At 58.5% G+C, this 20,577-nt stretch overlaps 1 protein-coding gene across 4 annotated transcripts in view; it reads left to right on the forward strand.

Moving 5' to 3' along the window:
• The window catches only part of RIPOR3 (RIPOR family member 3), a 74,212-nt gene extending 54,527 nt beyond the window's left edge, over positions 1 to 19,685 (forward strand). For 3 of the 4 annotated variants that reach the window (XM_040248146.1, XM_040248144.1, XM_040248145.1), the window contains 19 exons: positions 1,446 to 1,524; positions 3,888 to 3,911; positions 4,217 to 4,270; positions 4,838 to 4,987; positions 5,144 to 5,207; positions 5,557 to 5,600; positions 5,781 to 5,906; positions 5,991 to 6,136; positions 7,595 to 7,724; positions 9,143 to 9,715; positions 10,974 to 11,104; positions 11,918 to 12,041; positions 12,533 to 12,668; positions 13,258 to 13,419; positions 14,063 to 14,224; positions 14,715 to 14,917; positions 16,012 to 16,095; positions 17,919 to 18,009; positions 18,431 to 19,685. In XM_040248146.1, coding sequence (XP_040104080.1) covers positions 1,446 to 1,524; positions 3,888 to 3,911; positions 4,217 to 4,270; positions 4,838 to 4,987; positions 5,144 to 5,207; positions 5,557 to 5,600; positions 5,781 to 5,906; positions 5,991 to 6,136; positions 7,595 to 7,724; positions 9,143 to 9,715; positions 10,974 to 11,104; positions 11,918 to 12,041; positions 12,533 to 12,668; positions 13,258 to 13,419; positions 14,063 to 14,224; positions 14,715 to 14,917; positions 16,012 to 16,095; positions 17,919 to 18,009; positions 18,431 to 18,534 — 2,587 coding nt within the window. In that variant the 3' untranslated portion in view covers positions 18,535 to 19,685. The remainder of the gene's footprint in view (positions 1 to 1,445; positions 1,525 to 3,887; positions 3,912 to 4,216; positions 4,271 to 4,837; positions 4,988 to 5,143; positions 5,208 to 5,556; positions 5,601 to 5,780; positions 5,907 to 5,990; positions 6,137 to 7,594; positions 7,725 to 9,142; positions 9,716 to 10,973; positions 11,105 to 11,917; positions 12,042 to 12,532; positions 12,669 to 13,257; positions 13,420 to 14,062; positions 14,225 to 14,714; positions 14,918 to 16,011; positions 16,096 to 17,918; positions 18,010 to 18,430) is intronic. The other variant, XM_040248147.1, reaches the window with a different exon arrangement.
• The last annotated feature ends 892 nt before the right edge of the window (positions 19,686 to 20,577 follow it).

A 20,577-nucleotide genomic window follows, 5' to 3' on the forward strand; every position in this document is an offset into this window, starting at 1 on the left:
AGATCGAGCTTCTGGTTATCTGTTTAGTCAACAAGCATGTCCTGGGTGCAGCCACGTGCTCGGCCCCTTCCTTGGGTACCGGGATGAGGGAATAACAGCAGGGGCGCCCTGTTCCCATGGAGAACACCCACGGTTGGCAGGGAGCGTTGGCCATAAAGGAGTAACGTGGCCAACACCGTAACTTCCACGTGCCCTGAGGGCGGTGACAGCGGAGGTGATGGAGAGGCAGCTCCTCAAGGGCCTGTCACACAGGGTGGTCCGGAGGCCTCCCTGAGGGTGTCCTGGCCGTTTCTGAGAAGGACCCATGATGCTGGCCTCTGGGGCGACCAACATCCCGGACAGAGGGAAAGCATGTGCAAAGGCCCTGCGGTAGGAGCTTGCAGAGGAGCCAGAGGTCAGGGCCAGAGCGGCCGGGCTTGAGTAAAGGAGAGGACGACTGATTGACTGAGCAGAGGCGGGGACAGAGGAGTCAGTCACTTACTCCCCGTATTTTTACTGGAGGCTTATCAAGTGCCAGCCGCAGAGTTCAGTTCAGTTCAGCCGCTCAGTCATGTCTGACTCTTTGCGACCCCAGGGACTGCAGCATGCCAGGCCCCCCTGTCCATCACCACCTCCCGGAGTTTACTCAAACTCATGTCCATCGTGTCAGTGATGCCATCCAACCATCTCATCTCTGACGACCCCTTTTCCTCCCACCTTCAATCTTTCCCAGCCTCAGAGTCTTTTCAAATGAAACAGTTCTTCGCATCAGGTGGCCAAAGTATTGGAGCTTCAGCTTCAGCATCAGTCCTTCCAATGAATATTCAGGGCTGATTTCCCTTAGGATGGGCTGGTTTGGTCTCCTTGCAGTCCAAGGGACTCTCAAGAGTCTCTTTGGCTGCAAAACACAATGTGAAAAGTCCCGTCGGGCCCACGGCTTTTTCTGTGTTTTCCAAAATAGGGGTTCGCTAAGACTCTTTCTGGTCCCGGCCATCCAGACAGCAGGACAGCCAGCCTTTGTCTATGAGGAAGGCGTGTCCCCCCGCCTCCCACAGCTCCCATGGCTTGGGGGAGGATATTGGCCTCTGGAAACCATTGCCTGTTTTCAGACCTGGGTTCAGACTCTTCCCTGCCTTGTGGACCCTGTACTGGGTGGCTTCCGAGTCAGTTTGCACATCTCTAAAATGGGTATAATAACAACAGCTCCCTCCTGTTGGCAGGCCTGTTTGGGGAATTTCCACTCGGCACAGTGCCAGGCACACCGTGTATGGGATGCAGAGGGGGAGTGGGCGGGGGCCGGGCTTTCCGCGGGGGGCTGGCTCTGCCCTCTGACCCTTGAACCCGCTGAGCATGGCACTTCTCCCCAGGCCAGCCGTGGCTGCCTCCTCCGTGGAGCACCGCGCCCCCACCCATGTTGTTCCTTCCTCTTCTCCTTCCCAAACTCCTCTCCCTCGCCCTCCCTGCAGGGAGCATCTGTGCGCCCAGCAGGCTGAGCTGGATTACCTGACAGGACGCCACAAGGACACCCGCAGGAATTCCAGGCTGGTGAGACCCCTCCCCAGCCCTTCCCAGCCGAGCGCTCGGGTGCACCCCCTTGCCTGCCTCGTGGGGAATGCAGAGGCCGACAGAGTAGACTTCATTTTTAATGAATGAGCCTCAGTGCAGTTCAGTCGCTCAGTCGTGTCCGACTCTTTGCGATCCCATGAATCACAGCACGCCAGGCCTCCCTGCCCAACACCAACTCCCGGAGTTCACTCAGACTCGTGTCCATCGAGTTAGTGATGCCATCCAGCCATCTCATCCTCTGTTGTCCTCTTCTCTCCTGCCCCCTATCCCTCCCCGCATCAGTCTTTTCCAATGAGTCAACTCTTTGAATGAGCCTCACTTGGACTCAAAAAAAAAAACTCCAGAAAAGCCCAATACCAAAAACAAACCAAAAAAAAAAATATGATGCCCAGTTAAATTTGATTTTCAGATAAATAACAAATCATTTTTCAGTGTAAGTATGTCCCCTGCCATCTTCAGGACATAGTTACACTAAAAAAGAAACTTTATCCATTGTTCATTGGAAATGAACCTGGCTGTCTTTTGTCATTTATCTGCTGGCATTTCCAGGACGCACCCCACCCCCCGCCCCCGAGGGGGGCCTGTGTCTCTCCAGCACTTGGGTTCTTTCCAGTCCTGGGGAATCCCTCTCAGCCCCCTCGTCTCTATCTGGCTGCTACTAAGGACAGGAAACCCCTCTGTCCTCGACAGTAGACTTCTGCAAGCAGAGACCAGGAGGCCTTGCTGCCTGTGGCTTTCTCTAGCTCATTCTAGCGTCACTCCTGCAAGGCACCAAAGCACAGAACAGGCCGCCAGCTTGACCGAGGGACTGCAAATGTGGTGGCGGGGAGGGGGATGACTCTATCAAATTGTGTCTCCCACCTCTGTATCCTGGCCCCAGCAGAAAAGACCTTGAGGGTCAGCAGAGTGGGAGAGGCAGGGCCCCCCGCCTGACCAGGGGCCCGGCCACAGGGGGAAGGGAAGGCAGGCGGGCTCTGTCACGCCTTGTCTTGGGAGGCGGGTGGGTCAGCACAGAGGCCGAAGGAAGTGGTGCCAAGACCCCACCGCAGGTCCCAGCCTTCCGAGCACTTGTCACACCTCCCTCTCCCACGGCTGTGGCTGTTCAGCTGTCTCTGTCTCTCCCCTCTAGAAGTAACTCTAAGGAAGGTGAGGCTTGTGTAGAGGTCTATATGTTTTAGCTGCTCCCATTTCACAGATGGGTACACTGAGGCCACGAAGGGGCCACCCAGAGGTCTGAAGCACTTGAGGCTGGGTTCCCAGTCTCTGAGAAATTGCTGTACAGTTACTGTTCTTTCCAAAGCCTTGGGAACTTCCCCATTTCTTAATTTCTTACATAGGGTTTTCATCTCATAATCCCACACATACGATGTCACATAGATACATACCTAGGAAAGCAGACGCCCCTTTAGGGGGTGGTTAATCATCTTTTCCCTCTTGCTTGACCGACCCCCCTCCCCAATCGTCTCTGTCCCATCCTGTTTAACCCTTGAGGCTCATCTAGTATTTATCTTTCCATATTTTCCTCCCTCGTCACCTTACTGCAAGTACGCAGACTGTGCATATATAGAGGGGTCTATAAGGGTCATCTTACAAAGTGAAGTCACAACTTGCATACTCTCCCCTGTCTTACTTCTTTTTGTTGGTGGTCGCCAACTTTGCGGAAATTCATTCAGGCTCAGATACAGTGACCCTAACCCATGCGGGCAAAGCAGGGCCTGTTTTGGAAATAAATTTTACGTGATCACAGGCACACCCATCGTGGGCACACTGTTCGTGGCTGCTTTTCACGCTCCAGAGGCAGGAACCATGTGGCAGGCACAAGCTGTGCTATTTATTCTCTGCGCCTCTGCACAGAGACTCCCTCGCCCTGACAATAGATTCTTCTCACAGCTGCACCGTGGCCCCTAGAGGGGATGGCCCAGTCTCCTTCCATCTGAGCTCCTGGCTGCTGCCAGCTGCCTCTTCCTAGTCTCTGGTCTTGGCTGAAGTCGCCCCTTAAATAATCAAACCGCAGCGGCTCCCCTCTCGTCCTTTTCATAACAATGCTGTGGGCTAGGCACCATGGCGTCTCCTCTTTCAAAAGGAGATGGAGGCTCAGAGAGGTAGAGAAGCTTGCCTGGGACACACAGCTGGCACGTAGGAGTCAGCCCTTCAGCTGCCTCCCCCAAAGCCCATGCGTTCGCTCATTCTTCCTGCCCGGCCTGGACCGCAGCTTGCTGACTGCAGGCCTTGGAGGACGGAGCGGCCGCTGGCTTTTTGTCCTCTGAGCTTGAGCGCCTCTGGGATGGAGGCTCACGGGTCTTGGAGGCACGCCGGAGCCCTGACACCTCTCTCCCCAACAGGCTTTCTATTACGACCTGGACAAGGTGAGGGAAACTTCCGTCCGCATGGGGTAAGCAAGACGGGCCGCAGCTAGGCCTGGCTGGATGGGAGTAATGTCTTCGTGGGCCTTCCATCCCCCGGCCATCCTATGGGAGGAATACTTGGGTTTCCTCCCCACTTGACAGATGGGGAAACTGAGGCTCGGCGATGAGCCTTCCTCAGGGATGGTGAGGGGCTGGCCTGACTTCGAGCCCAGCTCTGTGTCAGGACCTGCAGGAGGGTGGCGTGGGCTTCGGGTGGGGGGTGGCCCAGGCTCCTTTTAAAGCACCTTCTCTTCTTCTGGGAGAAGCAAACGCGCTCAGTGGAGAGACACATTCGGAAGATGGAGTTTCACATCAGCAAGGTCAGCCTGGTTTTGGGGGCGCCTCTCGGCTTGAGGGGGGACCTCTGTGGCGTCAGTGGAGGAAGGCTCTCTGGGTGCCAGGTGGCTGCAGAAAGCCAAGGGGTGCAGAGACCGTGGGGGCTGAGCCCAGAAGTGGGGATCAGGGGGTGGGGTTCGGGCCAAGTGATGAGTCCAACCACCCAGTTGTACGGATGGGGCTGTAGAGGCTCGGAGAGGGACACGATGGGGTCAAGGTCACACAGCAAGTCCCTCAAGCTTTGTGTGGGCAAACCCCTCCATGAACTCGCTCTGTTCCCTGGGAGCCCCGCAGGTGGACGGAACATCACACACGCACCTTCCCTGTCTGACCGCTGAAAACCGCATCTACCCATCCAGCTCACTAGTTTTTATCGTGCCTGAGCTGTGCGCCAGCCCGCTGCCAGGTGCTGGGTTTGCGGAGTGGATGGGACAGACGCGGTCCCTGCCTGCGAGGGCGCACATTCGCCGGGGGCGGGGCCAGCACGCCGGGGGGGTGTGGCCTCCTGAGGGCTGGGGTGGGAGACTATTCCCGATGGGTGCGCCCCGCAGGTGGACGAGCTCTACGAGGGCTATTGCATCCAGTGCCGCCTGCGCGACGGGGCCTCCAACATGCAGCGAGCCTTCTCCCGGTGCCCGCCCAGCCGCGCCTCCCGAGAGAGCCTGCAGGAGCTGGGCCGCAGCCTGCAGGAGTGCGCCGAGGTGGGCGGTGGAGGGCCGGTTTAGGGGCTCCCTGGGCCCTGAGGCAGCCTCTCTCTCTGCCCGCGGGGGTGGGCGGTCTCTGTCTGGCAGGGTCCGTGCGTGCCCCGTGGTCCATCCCAGGGCAGGCGGTGAGCCACCTTCTGTGGGGCTTTGCAGGACATGTGGCTCATCGAGGGGGCCCTGGAGGTTCACCTGGGCGAGTTCCACGTCAGGATGAAAGGTGACAGGGCTGGGGCGGGGCGGGGGCAGTCTGGGTGGCGCCTCAGGCCTTCTCCAGGACCTGGGGCTTGTGCTGAGGGTGCAGGGTGATGGTCAGAATCCCAGGGTCCAGGCCCAGCCCGGGTTTCCACTCCTGTGACTTGTGACCTCGGGCAAGACCCGCCTGTTCTCTGAGTTGAAAGTGAGGGCCCAGGTCTGCCCCTTGTCATCGTAATGGCTTAGCTCACTGCCCGCCCGCCCCCGACGCTGATGACCCCCCAGTGTGGTGGGGTGCTCCCTGCTTGAGGGCCTGTGACCCATGGGGTAGGGACAGTGGACAGCGGAGAGATGAGCCCGTCTCTGTGTTCCAGGCTTGGTGGGCTATGCACGTCTTTGTCCTGGAGACCAGTACGAGGTACGCCTGCCCTCTGGGATCCGTCCTCAGGGCTCCCTGCCGGGCCTTTGGAAGTGGGGTTTCTGGGAACCAGGGACTCCACTGGGTTCCTGTATCCCCGCCCCCCAGTTGGCAGGGAGGGCCCCCAGGGGGTGGCAAGGGGGCGCGGCTGACCGCTCCTTTCTGGGGCCTGGCGCACAGGTGCTCCTGCGTCTGGGCCGCCAGCGCTGGAAGCTGCGGGGCCGCATCGAGTCGGACGACAGCCAGACCTGGGACGAGGAGGCGAAGGCCTTCATCCCCACCCTGCACGAGAACTTCGAGATCAAGGTGGGTGGGGCCGGGGGGGGGGGGGGGGCGGGCCGCGCCTGACAGGGGCGCGGTGCCCACACCCACCACTCTGCCCTCCCCCAGGTGACAGAGCTGCGCGGCCTGAGCTCGCTGGCGGTGGGCGCGGTGACCTGCGACATCACCGACTTCTTCACCACCCGGCCGCAGGTCATCGTGGTGGACATCACAGAGCTGGGCACCATCAAGCTGCAGCTGGAGGTGCTGTGGAAGTGAGTGCCGGCGGCCGCTTCCCCGCTGCCCCTCCTGGAGGGGTGGGGGGAGGGGCGTAGGGCGAGGGGCTCGGCCCCAAACCCGCCCCCGCCTCCCGCAGGACCGCGGAGAGACCTCTCCGGCTCCCCCTGGTGGCCTGAGCTCACCCCAGCATCCGCCCCGGGGCGGCCCCGCCCTCAGGCTGCCCCCGAGGCCGGCAGGGGCCCAGACCTCTTTCTGCAGCCCTGTCCATGCCGCTGCCTGCCCCGAGTTTAAACTCTCTTCTTTTTTTCACTTTTGAATTAGTGGCTATTAAAGACTGGGGCGGCCAGGACCCTTTTTGGCAGCCTCCTGGGCTGGGTTCCCAGGAGAAATCCACCTCTGCCCTCCTACACCCACCATCTCCTTACCTGCTGACCCCGGCGCCCACCAGGCACAGGGCTGAGCGGTCACCCTGCGGTCCACCTGGCCACCGCCCCGGATGGGGGACGCACGTGGGAAGCACCCCTCCCTAGTGTGGGGCTTTCCACTGACCATCCCGTCCTGATGGTTTCCACAGGTTTGGGGTTTTGTTAGCAGAGATCCTTTTTTTTTAAAAATCCCCAAATGAAACCTTGTGTTTTGAGGAAATTCCCTTCTCCTGGTTCTCCAGGGCAGGTAGGTGCTGCAGGAGCAACGAGGCAGACACACCCTTCCTCTACTCTGGTGCCCAGTTGGGGCCAGTCTGTCCTTTCTCCCTGGGGGTGAACTGGGTGAACTTGGAGGAGTGACACCCCTGTTTCGGTGCCTGCATTTGTCTAGTGGGGGTGCGCACACCACTCAAGCAGTCAGGGCAGGGGGTGGCCCTGCAGCACCCTGCAACCCCAGGTCAGGAAGGTCCAAGGACCTGGGCGTTCCGCTGGCCCATAGCTGCCCTGGGCAGGCAGGATAGGCATCCAGGCGGGGCCCCTGGGCTGTGGGACCTCGTGGCTGGGCTGGGCTCTAGACGCTGTGAGGGGGGCCAGCGTGCAGACAGGCAAGCTGGTGTCCATGAGGCGGGGAGGGCTGACGCAGCCCTGGCAGCTCCAAGGACAGGCAAGCGCCTGGCTGGAGCTTTGCTTCCCGTGCTTCCCCTGCGGGTCTGCAGCTTCCCCTGGGACTGTGCCGGGAGCCCCTTGACCCGAGAGGAACCTGCGGGGGGCGGTGACGTGGTTTAAGCAGAAGACGGCAGCTCTGAGTATCCGCTGCTGCTCTGCTGAGCTTCTCAAAGGGCCTCCAAAGAGGGGTCATTCATTGGCCCCTCTGGCTAAGGACCCTCGGGGCAGTGGATATCTGAGACATTTCCAGGAGGCTTCAGAGCAGGGACCTGGAGTCCCTCCACTGTGCCTGTCCCCCTCCCCCGCCCCCACACCGAGCCTCTGTCTCAAGTCCCCTGGTCCTATCTGTGGTCCGATGGCCTCTTGGCCATCGATGACACCCTGGCCTCTGCTCTCCTCCAGCCCATTTGATACCGAGAGCTTCCTGGTGTCGCCCAGCCCCCCGGGCAAGTTCTCCATAGGCAGCAGAAAGGGCTCCTTGTACAACTGGACACCCCCAAACACCCCCAGCTTCCGGGAGAGATACTACCTGGTGAGTGGGCCTCCCTGGGTGGGGATGTGGTGGGCGGGCTAGGCTTGGGGGTTGGGGGGTGACTCCCCAGGGGTCAGCATGGGGTCAGCAGTGCACCTCCAGCTGCAGCAAGCTTTGAGGTCAGCCTCCCTTGTTTGGGGGTGTTTCGGGAACCTTTTCTTTTTCACTGCCTGCCCTCTGTTCTGTGGCCTCTGGACTTGGTTCTGGCCTTGACTGGGGTGGGGTTTTCCAGATGGTTCTACCACCCCGGCCACAGCCTTGGCTTTGTTTGTTTTGCACTTTGGGACGTGTTTCCAGTAGGTAATAGCTTGACTTCGTGTGCAGTGAGATACCTCTTTCCTGTGACCTCCAGGGGCCTGGGTCCCCTCCTTAGTACCCCTACTCACCTTCCTCCGTGGTTCTCCAGAGAGGCTCTAGGCCACCTGGGAGCAGATGCAGCCTCTCTAGCCTGCGTCCCTCAGCAGCCCTTGCCCTGGTGACGCCCTGGAGACCTTCTCTGTCATGTTGGCGCCGCGTATTTGGCTAAAAACTGCACATTATTTAACAAGATACTGAGGTTCAGTTTTTGCTGTTACCAACAAGCGGGCAGTAAACAAGCTGGTACACACATCACGCTGTGTGTGTCGATGCCCCAGGGAGGGTCCAGGCATGCGGAGCAGGACCACCCTGCCGCCCTCCTCTGGACCTTAGGTGGGGAAGGCAGCTTAAGATGAGCCAGGCAGCTTGTGCATTTAGAGGGAGCTTGGTTGTCCGGCCGGGGAGGTCCCAGCGTACTTTGGTTACAGAGTCATCTATGGTCAAGAGCGTGGACTCTGAAGCCAGACGGCCTGGGCTCCAAAGTCTATCTATCTCTGCCTTTCATCTGCTGTGTGACCTCGAGCAAGTCACTCAGCCCCTCTGGACTTCCATTTCTGTATCGCAGGAATGAAACCATCCGCCCTGCCCCGACAGGGCTTTGTGAGGGTTGAAGAAATGACTTTGTAAATGAGGAGTGCTTACTGGAATGCCTGGCAATAACAGGCAGTGCTGTAGGAACGTCAGCCATTGGTCTGGGTGATGAGGGGGAGGGCACAGCAGAGGGGGTCAGATTCGGGTCGCTGGCCTGGATTAAAATGCCCGCACGTTCATTCTTCCTTGTGCGTACCTTGCTTCCCCGAGGGCAGAAGAGCGCCACCCTCAGGGAGGTGTGGTGAGGGTTCACTGCGAGCTGACTCAGGCTGGGGCTGGAAAGGAGTGAGTGAGTGGGACAGGAGAGGTGCCAGGCTCTCACCGGCGCTTCCAGGTGCCAGGCACTTTGGTGGACCCCCGTCATCTCGCGGCTGTGGGTACACAGAGCAGACGTCTGGGGGCCGCCCTTGGGGGGTCTCACTCTGATCCCCAGGGCAGCTGCTGAGGCTGGCCTGTCTGTCTGTCTCCAGTCTGTTGTGCAGCCGCGGGCACAGCAGGCCTTGCTGCTGGACAGGCCAAGGGCCCCCTCCGTTCTCAGCTGCCTGTCCGACGGCGACCTTCGGGGCCCCGGCCTGCGGAGCCGCAGTCAGGAACTGCCCGAGATGGACTCCTTTAGCTCCGAGGACCCCCGAGACACGGAGACCAGCACGTCAGCGTCCACCTCGGATGTGGGCTTCCTGCCCTCGGCCATGGGCCCCAACACCTCCATCGAAGAGGAGGCCCAAGAGGAACCCCCACCCCTGGGCCTCCTGCCAGACATGCTGCACCTGGCGGAGGGCTCGTTTGTGGAGCAGCCGGGCTGGAGAGACCTGGGGGTGGGAACCCCCGACCTGTCACGGGGCTCCCCCTTCCACAACGAAGCGCTCCCGGGGAGCCAGGGAGGCCCCGACGAAGGAGACCCTGAGGACACGGCGGGTGGGCCTGGGCTGTCCCTTGAGAGGCCTCTGCAAGAGGTGCTGGACTTACTGAGGTCCGTGGACCCTGCCCCGCCGCAGCTCCGGGAGCTGGAGTACCAGATCCTCGCCTTCAGGGACCAGCTGAAGGTATGTGCGCTCTCTGCGGGGGGCACGCCCTGCTTGCTGATGGTGCCGTGACTGGCAGTGGGACAGGGAGCCTGGCATGTTAGGGAAAAACTGAAATGAACTTTTGGCCCACACAGTACTTAGGTTTGGTGACTTTGCTGTTCGAAACAGCCCCCAAGGGTTGGGCTGAGATGCTGGCCAGTGTTCCTGATGCACCTTGCGGAGGAAATCTGTGTGTTGGATAAGCCTTGTTCAGCCTTGGCCTTGAGTTCAGTGTTGATGAGTCAGTGATATGTCTATATTAAATGAGATGCCTTTAAACAGACACAGGCATCCCAGGTGGCACAGTGGGAAAGAATCTGCCTGCTAGGAGACATAAGAGACAAGGGGGTTCCATCCCCGGGTCAGGAAGATTCCCTGGAGAAGGAAATGGCAGCCCACACCAGTATTCTTGCCTGGAAAATTCCATGGACAGAGGAATCTGGCAGGCTACAGCCCTTGGGGTTACAGAGTCAAAGATGAGTGAGCACACGCACACACACACACAGACACATAAGACAAGGTTCTGTATTGACGGGCGGATAAAAAGCATTGACCCGAGGCTCATGGCCTCTGCATTTCCTGTCGGAGCAAAGACTGGTTCAGTTTCAAATCCCAGGGGTCACAGTGACTTTATGCACCGTAATTACTGTGAATAATGGGGGCCGTGTGTGTGTGTGTGCACGCGTGCATGTATACACATGCATACATTTTTTCCCCATCAAACAAGGAAATATCTGCAAGTAGCCTTATTCTTGTCTTGTTGCTCAAGATTTTCTCCCTGGGATCAACCTTCAGGAGCCCAGTTCTGACTCGTGGCGTCTGAGTCAGCCCCATGTACTCTGTGGGACTCAGCCACAGGGGAGCGGCCCCTGGGAAGCTTTGATGACTTGACCCTTCCCGTCCCGCAGGCAGGGGCTGCCTCCAAACTCCTCCCCTTCCACGCTTCCCTGGGAGAGGAGACACCTGGAATCCAGAGGCTCACCTGGCAGGCTTTGGCCTGGGTTGTTGGGCCCGACCCATGCCGTCTTTACAAAATAATTTACAATTGGTTGTCGATAGTTGAAAACTGGGCAGCTCCCCACAAAGTCGAGGTTTCTGGTTTTTCTTGGAAACGTTAACGGTCCGCCTCTGGCCCCACACCATGGGTGGCAGGGCCCCTTGGGGAGGGCCCTGGGGACGTGCCCCCCGGCCCGGGCGCCCCTGAGGCCTGGCCATCAGTCCGTCCACCCGCCTGCAGCCCCGCAGAGCTCGCCTGGAGCACGCGTCCGCTGAGAGCCTGATGGAGTGCATCCTGGAGAGCTTCTCCTTCCTCAACGCCCACATCGCCCCCCACGAGCTAGCCCTGTTTGGGGGCTCCCAGGGCCTGCGGTGAGTGCGCCCCTCCCAGCGCTGACCCGGAGTCCAGCCTCGGGCCCAGTGGCCTGCTGGCCCCTCACCCCGTCGGCGTCTCCCACGGCACCCACTCTGCGTCTGTTTTCTTTATTATGGTCCTGGCCCTGCTGGCATGTGACCAACGGAGCAGACAAGGACACCTCAGCTGGCCTTGAGCTTTCACTCTGAGCAGTGGGCTTTCTTTTTAAATCTTATAAAATGACACGGGCAGTAGAACCCAGACCTCTGCAGAGCAATCTCGCAGCCCCGGCCCCACGAGCACGTCGGGCGCCCACAGCTCAGCAGCACAGAAGTACAGGAATGGGTTACGTTTCTCCCCCCCTCTCGGGACCCCACGAGGAGGTGGTGCCACGTCCACTCCCTCGGGGATCAGGCTCAGCCCGTCATGAGCAGACATGGTGCTGGGTGTGCTGGTGTCTTACTCAACCCCCCGAGGCCCAAGCTTGGGGTTCCTGCCCCTACTTTCTGGATGAGTAAACTGAGGCTCCGGGAGGCAGACTTACCCAGAGTCCCAGAGCTAGGGATTCGTTTGAACCTAAGGCTTCTGCTGCCAATTGCACACGCTGGGAAGTGGGCGGGCGGGGGGCGGCCTTCCCAGTCGCTCTGTGTGAGCTGTTGCTCCCATTTGCCGTGTCTCTGTTTCTTAGTTTTCTCCCCAGTTTAACTTCATCTCCCCGGGACCTGGAGTCAGTCCCCCTGATCAGAGCTTTCCAGGAGGGAGGGTTTCCTCTGTCCTTGGAGGCAGCTGAATGCTAACGGACCAGTCACCCAGTTCTCACTTCCACTCAGAAAGGACAAGAGTCCACCTCCACCACCATCGCTGAGAGCATCATCCAGGGAGCTCACGGCTGGTGCCCCAGAGCTGGACGTGCTGCTCACGGTTCACCTCCAGGTCTGCAAAGCGCTGCTGCAGGTGGGCGAGGACCTGGGGGTGGGGCGGGGTGGGGTGGAAGATTCAAGGTGGGAAGGGCAAACAGTCCTGTGGTCCTCAGGCAGCCCAGGTCATAAACCGAAGGCAGTGGTGACAACTCTTTAGGTGGCAGATGCTGGAGCTCCAATCCAAACTGGTTCAGAAGGAAATGATTTGGTTCACAGACTTGAAAGGCCCAGAGGTGGGCTTCAGGTCCAGCTGGATCCAGGGTTGCAAACAACATCACGATTGGGTCTCACCCTCTCTTGGCTCTGCTTGCCTGCGCTGGTTGGCTTCACGCTCTGGCAGGCTCCTGGCAGCTCCAGCCTGCATCCTGTCCTCTCAGCTGCTCTGGCGAGGAGGAATCCCCAGATGACAGCGCTACTGTGGGGATAGGAGGGACAGGGTAGGGGCAGGTGGGGGTCACGGGCATAGTAGCTGACCTCAGAGGGCATGTTCTGGGCTAACCTGGTGCACTGTGGGCTGCTTCCCAGAAACTGGGCTCCCCTAATCTGTCGAGGATGGTCCAGGAGTGCCTTCTGGAAGAAGCTGCGCAGCAGAAGCAGGTTCTAGAGACACTTTCTGTGCTTGACTTTGAGAAAGTCAGCAAAGCGATGTCCATTGAGGAGAGTAAGTACTTGCTGTCCAGCCGTGTGAATGGCAGGAAGTGATAAGGATGAAAGCCCGTGGCGGGGTGGGGGGCTCCTCTCCCTTCCCGACACTCTACAGTCAATGGCACCCAAGGGACGTGACTGGGGGAGTGGCTGGGCTGGGACCAGACCCACACCGTGGGGGTGGGAAGGGAGGCCAGCTAGCTTCGGTCAGCTGGGTGACCCTGGACAAACAAGTCGCTGCTCTGAGCCTCAGCTTCCCCATCTGTATAATGGGGAGGCCCCCGGGTAGGTGTCAGTGAAGGAATCCCCAGCACATATTCAAGGCACACACGGCTTGCTGCCCAACAGGGGCTGGGACCCCACCCCCGAGGGACCTACCCTTGTCCATCAGGGGAGACTGGGGGCAGCACAGTCCCGGGGGTGTTGTGGGGCTGGCGGGCAGTTACCGGATGAGGCTGCTTGTCTCTGCAGGTGATGCCTGCACGTGGGGCCAGGCCGTGACCCCCTCCCCGAGCCCTTAGGTCCCAGGGGCAGGGACCCCCCCGGGCCTCTCGTTGCTCACTCTTCCCCCGACGCCGGTTGGCTTTCTGAGCCTGGCCTTTCAGTCCTCCCACAGGCCACGCGGAGGAGGGGCTGCCTGAAGCTCTGGAGGGGCTGCACGGGGCCCGGTGCCACCCTGTCCTGCCCGGGGACGGCGCTGCTGGACCAGCTCAAGAAGACGTTCCTACACAGAGTCAGGGGGAAATACCCGGGACAGCTAGAGATAGGTAGCCCCTCCCCAGCCCTCCCCACGCCCCCCGGGAAACACTGTGTGGAGCCCCCGGGGCCTGGAGCATCACCACCACAGGGCTCCCTTCTGCCCCTTCCGTGCCCGCCTTCACTGCAGATGCCCGCATGGCATCAAAGGGAGGTGTCACTCACTTGACCTCATAGCACCTGCTCTTCCCGGGGAGAGGAGGGCGGAGCCAGTGAACGCCGGGAGTGGCCTGTGTCCGTGGGCTGGTGCAGCTTCTGGGGACTGGTTGATTGCATAGCTTCCACCAGAACCTCAGAGAAGGGCCCCCGGGGAAGGTGGGCAGGCCCCTATCTGCTCGACAGCAGCATCATGAGTCTTGGCTGGACTCTTCCCCGGAATGTGGAGCTGTAGCACTTTTGTGTTGACCACTGAAGGGTGGCAGGCATACTCCAGGCAGAGGCTCTGGACCTTAAGCAGCTCTAACCACCTGCCCTGCCTCTGGGATTCAGACTGAGGGGCCTCAGCTGGCGTGTGTCCCTCATGGGATGGGGGATGCCCCAGAGATCCCATCCACGGGCCATTACTGAGCCTCCAGACCCACCCGGCCGGGCTCCCGGGGCATCGCCCAGGGATCGAGACCCCCGTCTTCCCCCTCGCCCTCTCTGTGTCGCCAGCCTGTCGCAGGCTCCTGGAGCAGGTGGTCAGCTGCAGCGGGCTGCTGCCTGGAGCCGGGCTCCCCGAGGAACAGACCATCACCTGGTTCCAGTTTCACAGCTACCTTCGGAGGCAGAGCGTCTCCGACCTGGAGAAGCACTTCGCCCAGCTCACCAAGGAAGGTAGGGGTTGGGGCGGTGGGCCGGCGCCCCACAGGCAACACGGTAACGATGGGGGACGGCCCATCGCGGAGTCCTCTGTCTCGGCTCTGCGAAGCCAGTTTTTCAGAATGCCTTTCCCCTCCAGCTGTTCTTTTGAGAACCTGATTTAATTACATTCCCTGTTCAGCCTACGTAGAAATGAGCTCCAAGGGCAGGAAGTTGTATGAAGCACAGAGCAGAGGTCAGAAGTGGACAGGAGGGTGTGCTGGGCTGGCCTGAGTCCCTGAAGTAGGGGCTGGCATTGATTCATCTTCAGGGTATATTTGACCCCTAGCTAGAATGCCTTCCTGGAGATTCCAGGAGGCCCCTGCGGGACCAGTTTGGGGAGGGCCTCTGTGAGCACAAGGACTCATCCTGGGATTTGCTCCTCCATAGCTGATGTTCAGCCTGCAGCTGCCCGGACGGGCTGCAGTCAGAGGGCACCCCAGCCGCCCCCTTCTGTCTCTTCCAGTAACGCTCGCGGAGGAGCTGCAGTGCAGGGCCCAGGCCAGGACAGTCAGGAAGCTGCAGGGGAAGCGGCTGGGCCAGCTCCAGCCCCTGCCACAGACACTGAGGGCCTGGGCGCTGCTCCAGCTGGACGGACCCCCCCGGGCGTGCAGAGCAGCCAGCGCCCGCCTGGCCGACGCGGCCAGAAACAAAAGCTTTCGGGAAAAGGTGAGTGTGGCAGGCGGTGGCCTCTGTGGGCATGTGAGCCGGGGGCAGGCAGGCTTCGTCTCGGAGAAACACAAATGGGGGTGATGGGGGTGCTGCACTCGCGAGATGCTCCTGACATGACCACGGTCTCACGCGTGGCCATCCTCACCAGGGGCGGCCCCAGCCCTGGGGACAGGGCCGGGTTGCCAAGCTGTCATGACTGCATGCCCCATGCGTGCCAGCTCACCCAGCCCAGTGTTTCTACCGCCACGTTATCTAGTCGGTCGCTGAGATGTCACCTGCATGTAGAATGTTCCTTTTTCAGAATTCTGACAGTCACCCTCATTTACTCTCGACTAACACATGTGGCTGGCTGGTTCGTTGTGTTTGGTTTACTTGAAAAACCAAGAGATGGGACCCCTTCGCCTTTTAGGTTCCTGGTCCTGTGACTATTCTAGATTTAGGGGACCAGCCCACCGGGGTCAGAGAAGGGCAATACTGGGCAATACTTACCATAGTCTCAGGCACACCCAAGTGCCAGGCACATCCCCCAAGCCCCCCTCCCTGCCCCCGCCTGCTTCCTATGAACCCCTAAAGCAATATTGCAAAGGAAGCACCAGCTTTATTTTCCAGCTGGACAGACATGACCACGGTCACGTGGCCGATGCAGCGGGGTCAGAGCTGTGACCGGAAAGGGTGATGAAGAGATGCTTTTCCTGCCGGCGGCTCACCCAAGCTCTGTGTTCAGTTCTGCTGTCCCCCGTGGACAGCAGGTCTCTCTGATATAGCGTTTTCCCTAGATGGTAGTTTCAGAATGCATTTTGTAAACACTAGATGAGTTTTCAAAAAAATATGTATTTGGCTGCACTGGATCTTAGCTGTGGCATCCAGTCCCCTGACGGGGGATGGAACCCAGGCTCCCCGCATTGGGAGTGGAGTCGTACCACTGGACCCCCAGCAAAGTCCTGAGACCAGTGCTTGCAGATCAACTGAGTACCACAGCCTCCAACTCCATGTGGTGTGCGCAGGCTATGAGCATACTGGAAGGCGGGCGGTGGGTAGTACCATGGCTTATGCTCTCACCAGTCCCCCTTCACAGCCACCTTATTTCCTAGGCCTTGCTCTTCTACACCAACGCCCTGACTGAAAATGATGAAAAGCTCCAGCAAGCTGCATGCATGGCGCTAAGACATCTCCGGGTGAGTCTAACCTGCCCTTGCTGGCGATGGAGAGAAGCCTGGTTGTGATTAACACTGAAGTTAGTGCATTTCGAAATTATTCCACTGGGACCAAAAAAAAAAAAAATCATTGCAGTGGAAAAGCACCGGAAAGAGGTGGCTGTACACAAACGGCCGTCAGCTCCGCCAGCAGCTCCGTGGGTGGAGGCCCCTCAGCAGTGGCCTGGGGCACGTCTGCTCTGGCTCTGTGAGCAAGCAGGTGGCCCCAAGAGGCTCACTTCTGTGCTCTTGGATTATATGGTTTAATAGCCTCAATTTAAGATTTTCTAAAAGCACGATAAACTCATTGTAGAGAAACAGTATAGAGCTTCTCTGGTGGCTCAGGAGCAAAGAATCCACCTGCTAATGCAGGAGACATGGGGTTCCATCCCTGGTCCGGGAAGATCCCACATACCTCGGAGCAAGCAATTCTGTGCGCTGCAACTATTGAGGCTGTGCTCTAGAGCCCTGGACCCCCACCAGCGAGCCCACGTGCTCCAGAGCCCAGACTGCAACAAGTCACTGCAGCAGGAGGCCCTGCGACAAGACACACAGGCAGAGCGGCCCCGGCTCGTCACAAGTGGAGAAAGGCCTGTGCAGCAGTGAAGACCCAACACAGCCAAAAATAAACGGAAAAAAGTGTAAAATGCAGAAACGCAAATGCGTTTTTGGCCACACCTTGAGGCACGTGGGATTTTAGTTCCCCAACCAGGGTTTGAACCAGTGTCCCCTGAAGTGGAAGTGTGGAGCCCTGACCACTGATCCACCAGGCAATTCCCCCAAAGTTATCCCTCTCTGTGCATAAAGCTTTTAAAATTTATATGGAGTTCTGAATTACTTCCTTACGCTAGACTTAGTGTTCAGTGTTATCCTAGGGCCAGAAAATATGAATTAAAAACAATAACATCTGTTTGGTTGCCCTGGGCCTCGGTGGCTGTGCCCGGGCTTTCTCTCGTTGCGACAAGCGCGGGCTCCTCGTCGTGGGGGCTTGTCTTCTCACGGAGCAAAGGCTGTAGGCGCACGGGCTCCAGCCGTCGCAGCATGCAGGCTCAGTGGCTGTGGCCCACGGGGTGAGCTGCTCCACAGCACGTGGGATCCTCCAGGACCAGGAATTGAACCTGTGTCCTCTGCACTGACAGGTGGAGTCTTATCCAGTGAACCACCAGGGAAGCCCCTAAATGCTTTTGAGACTCTTGAGACAACACACTCCTTTACACTCATTTGTGTAAAGATGCAGATACGAGGGGTGCTGGTTTTACTCCTATTTGCATTTGTAACTATTTTAAAAAACTCATTGTCATTTTGCTAGATGAAAATTGGTCCAATACAGACTAAATTCTTTCTGGAAGGAACCAACAGGAAATTCTATGCGGTCCATCTGGTTATGATCAAATAACCAGGGAGTGGCCAGGTGCCCACTAGAGGGGGCTAGCCTGCACTCCGGTCCTGGGGGCTGGAGGTCAGTGGGTGGGCAGCCGTGCCTGGACCAGGACACTGGTTACTCCTCTCCTGGTCTGACCTGGAGGGTGGGGTTGGGCGAGGCAGAGGAGGTAGAAAGGTCCAGAAGAAAGCAGGGCTTATTCCAACTTGGGCCTTTCAGAAGGTGTCAGGGTGGAAAAGATGACGTTTGCCAATGGCACTTCAGTGAACCTGAGGCCTCGTGAGAAGCATGGAAGCCTTCGGAGAAGGAAGGGGCTGAGATCGCAGAGACCGCGCTAGGGCTGGTTGTGCAAGGGTTTATGAAAGCGGACACCTGTTCCTTAAAATGTCCCCTGAGGGGCCTGCTTTTCCCCAACCTCGAACAGGGCGTGGAAAGCATCGATCAGGTCGCCAGCCTGTGCCAGTCTGACGTGGAGGCCGTGCGTGTGGCCGCCCGGGAAACCACGCTGTCATTTGGTGAGGTCTAGCGTGCCGTGCTCCCAAATGTGGGCAGGGGCTGGGGGGTGCCGGGGTCCATGGAGAGGTTGTGCTGGGGAGGCCACGGTCAGCTCCCCAAAGACACAAACGCGCACGCGGGACGGGCACTGCCAGCGACCCGCTTCACCACGCCGGGCTGGGGCGTTTCCTTTACGGTTGAGGTGGCAAGAGGCGCTCTGTTAACCTCTCAACCTGCCCCGTTTATGATCCATGGGGATGAAGGCCAGATGTAAGGTGGGACTAAGGTTCGGCAGACCGTGCTGGACACAGGGGCGGGTCATAGGATCCACCGGCCCCAGAGGCCCGGGCGTCTGGAAGCACTGAGGCCACCATGGCCCACCAGAGTAGATGAGAGCGAGGTGGAGGGGCAGTCCCCTGACAGACGACCTTGATATTTCAGGGGAGAAAGGCCGCTTGGCTTTTGAGAAGATGGACAGACTCTGCTCAGAACAGAGAGATGTGGCCTTTGGCCAGGAGGCAGATGTTGAAATCACAATCTTTTAAAAAGCCTCGGCTGATGGGCTCACATCCAGCGTCCTTGTCTGTGCTGCAGCCTGGCCCCAACACAGAGAGGGTTTTGGGAGGGTGCGGCTGGGGGCAGGCTGAGCGCTCCCCGAGAAGCACCAACTGGCCGAGCTGCTTCCTGAACATCCAGGCCAGTTACGAAGCCCCGGGGCGTATGTGGGACTTCCGTCCCGGGGCAGAGCAAGCACGGCACTTTTGAGGGCTGCACTCTGGTCTGCCTTGCCTGACTTTCCGCAGGTTGCAGAGCCAGGTCAGTGGTGGCTGGTCCTGCTACGGGGAGGCCGAGGCTGGGAGTCAGCAGGGCAGCCGGCTCGGCACCATCTGGTTCCCTCAAGTCCGGGATTGAGGCAGCGAGCAGGCCGGCTGACCCTGCTGAGGCGGTGCGGGTCAGGGGGCACGTGGGAGGGCCCAGCCAGGGTGTCCACTGTTCACTTCAGCCCGACACGCAGCCCAGATGCCCGTGGAGCCGGGCGGCGGCCTGCCAACCATGGACCTCGATCTCACTGTGGTTGTACGACATGAGCGAACAAGGACGGGGCTTCAGCCGAGAAGCTGAGTGTTCTCTGCTCTGACCTTCACCAGTCAGAACAGAGGGGCTTCCCCGGTGGCTCGTCGGTAATCAATCTGCCTGCACTGCGGGAGACTCAGGGTTCGATCCCTGGGTCGGGAACATCCCCAGGAGGAAATGGCAACCCCACTCCAGAGTTCTTGCCTGGAGAATTCCATGGACAGAGGAGCCTGGCGGGCTGCCTAAGCACAATGAAGCACAAATCAAAATGGAATTTTGAAACAAGTCCACTTAGGGCTTATTAAATAAACTGCTTCAGAGGCCATGCGCTGGTCTGAAGAAAGATTTCACTGAACATCACGTTTAAAGAAAGAAAATTAGTTTCCTATTTAAGTCTTAAGAAAACCCCAGTGTCCTGGGATGTTTCTGGGTTAATACAGAGGCACCCTGGGTTCTGGATGTGGAATCCACAGTGGAATCGGAAAGCTCTGTAATTTAAATGTGCTCATTTACATTTCATGTATATATCTTGTGCTTTTTGGTTTAATTCAGTATTTATTGCCTTGCCGATATGTTTTCTGAAACTTCAATAAAAATAACTTTTTACTGGTGTTTCACTCTATCTGAGACACATGGAAGGCAGTAGTGGTTTTCTCAAATATCCTGAAGGAAGAAGCCACCCTCAGCCCCCGCCCCATTCCCCAGGGCCCTTTCCAACGTGACTCTCTGTGAAGAGGCTTCTCCCATAGACGTGGTGGCAGCAGAGGGTGGTCTTGGGGCAGGGCGCCCCTTGAGTCTCCCCAGGCACCCCGAGTCCTCTCTCCTTAGACACCAGGAGGCCACCCTTCTCTGGCCCTGGGCCCTGTCTAATTTCTGCTCAAGGTTACAAATTTGTTTCATACTGGCATCCCACCTCATGAAAGCTCAGCTGCCTTTTTCTGTATCTGAGACGACAGTGACAGTTTTGGAGACGGAGGTGATGGTGGGTGATGGAGGCACCACCTTCTGGGTCCCCACTGTCCTTGCTGGGCGCTTGGGGGCCCTGTGACCACAGGCTGTCTTCCCTTCTGGGTTCACGGATCTCACTGGGAGGCCACAGCACCCAGTTTACTCAGCAGCCAGCTTTGAAACAACCATAAAACCTTAAAGGATGTAAGGGAGTTCTCTGTACTATTTCCTCAACATTTTGCAAATCTGAAATTATTCCAGAATAAGAAGTTAAAAGAAAAAAAATCACCTTAGGGGAGAGTCCCATTTGATTTCCGACTACACTACGTGAATCCGTTCACCATTACAGCGCCATCAGCTCCCCGTCAAATGTGGCTTGGGAAAGGGGCTGAGAGGTGGTCCCCTGGCAAGGGGACACGCTTGCCAAGTTTGAGCAGTTCTTCAAACAACTTGTATAAACTTGTCAAGTTATTCAAGGGCCCTCATACACTGAAATGGTGAGTTTTGTTACCATTACTGAGGGATAAGAGTAAGAAGAGGCCCCGAAGCTCCGAGTAAATGCACCA

This window comes from Oryx dammah, unplaced genomic scaffold (assembly GCF_014754425.2).
Source record: "Oryx dammah isolate SB20612 unplaced genomic scaffold, SCBI_Odam_1.1 HiC_scaffold_10, whole genome shotgun sequence".
Taxonomy (NCBI): Eukaryota; Metazoa; Chordata; class Mammalia; order Artiodactyla; family Bovidae; genus Oryx; species Oryx dammah.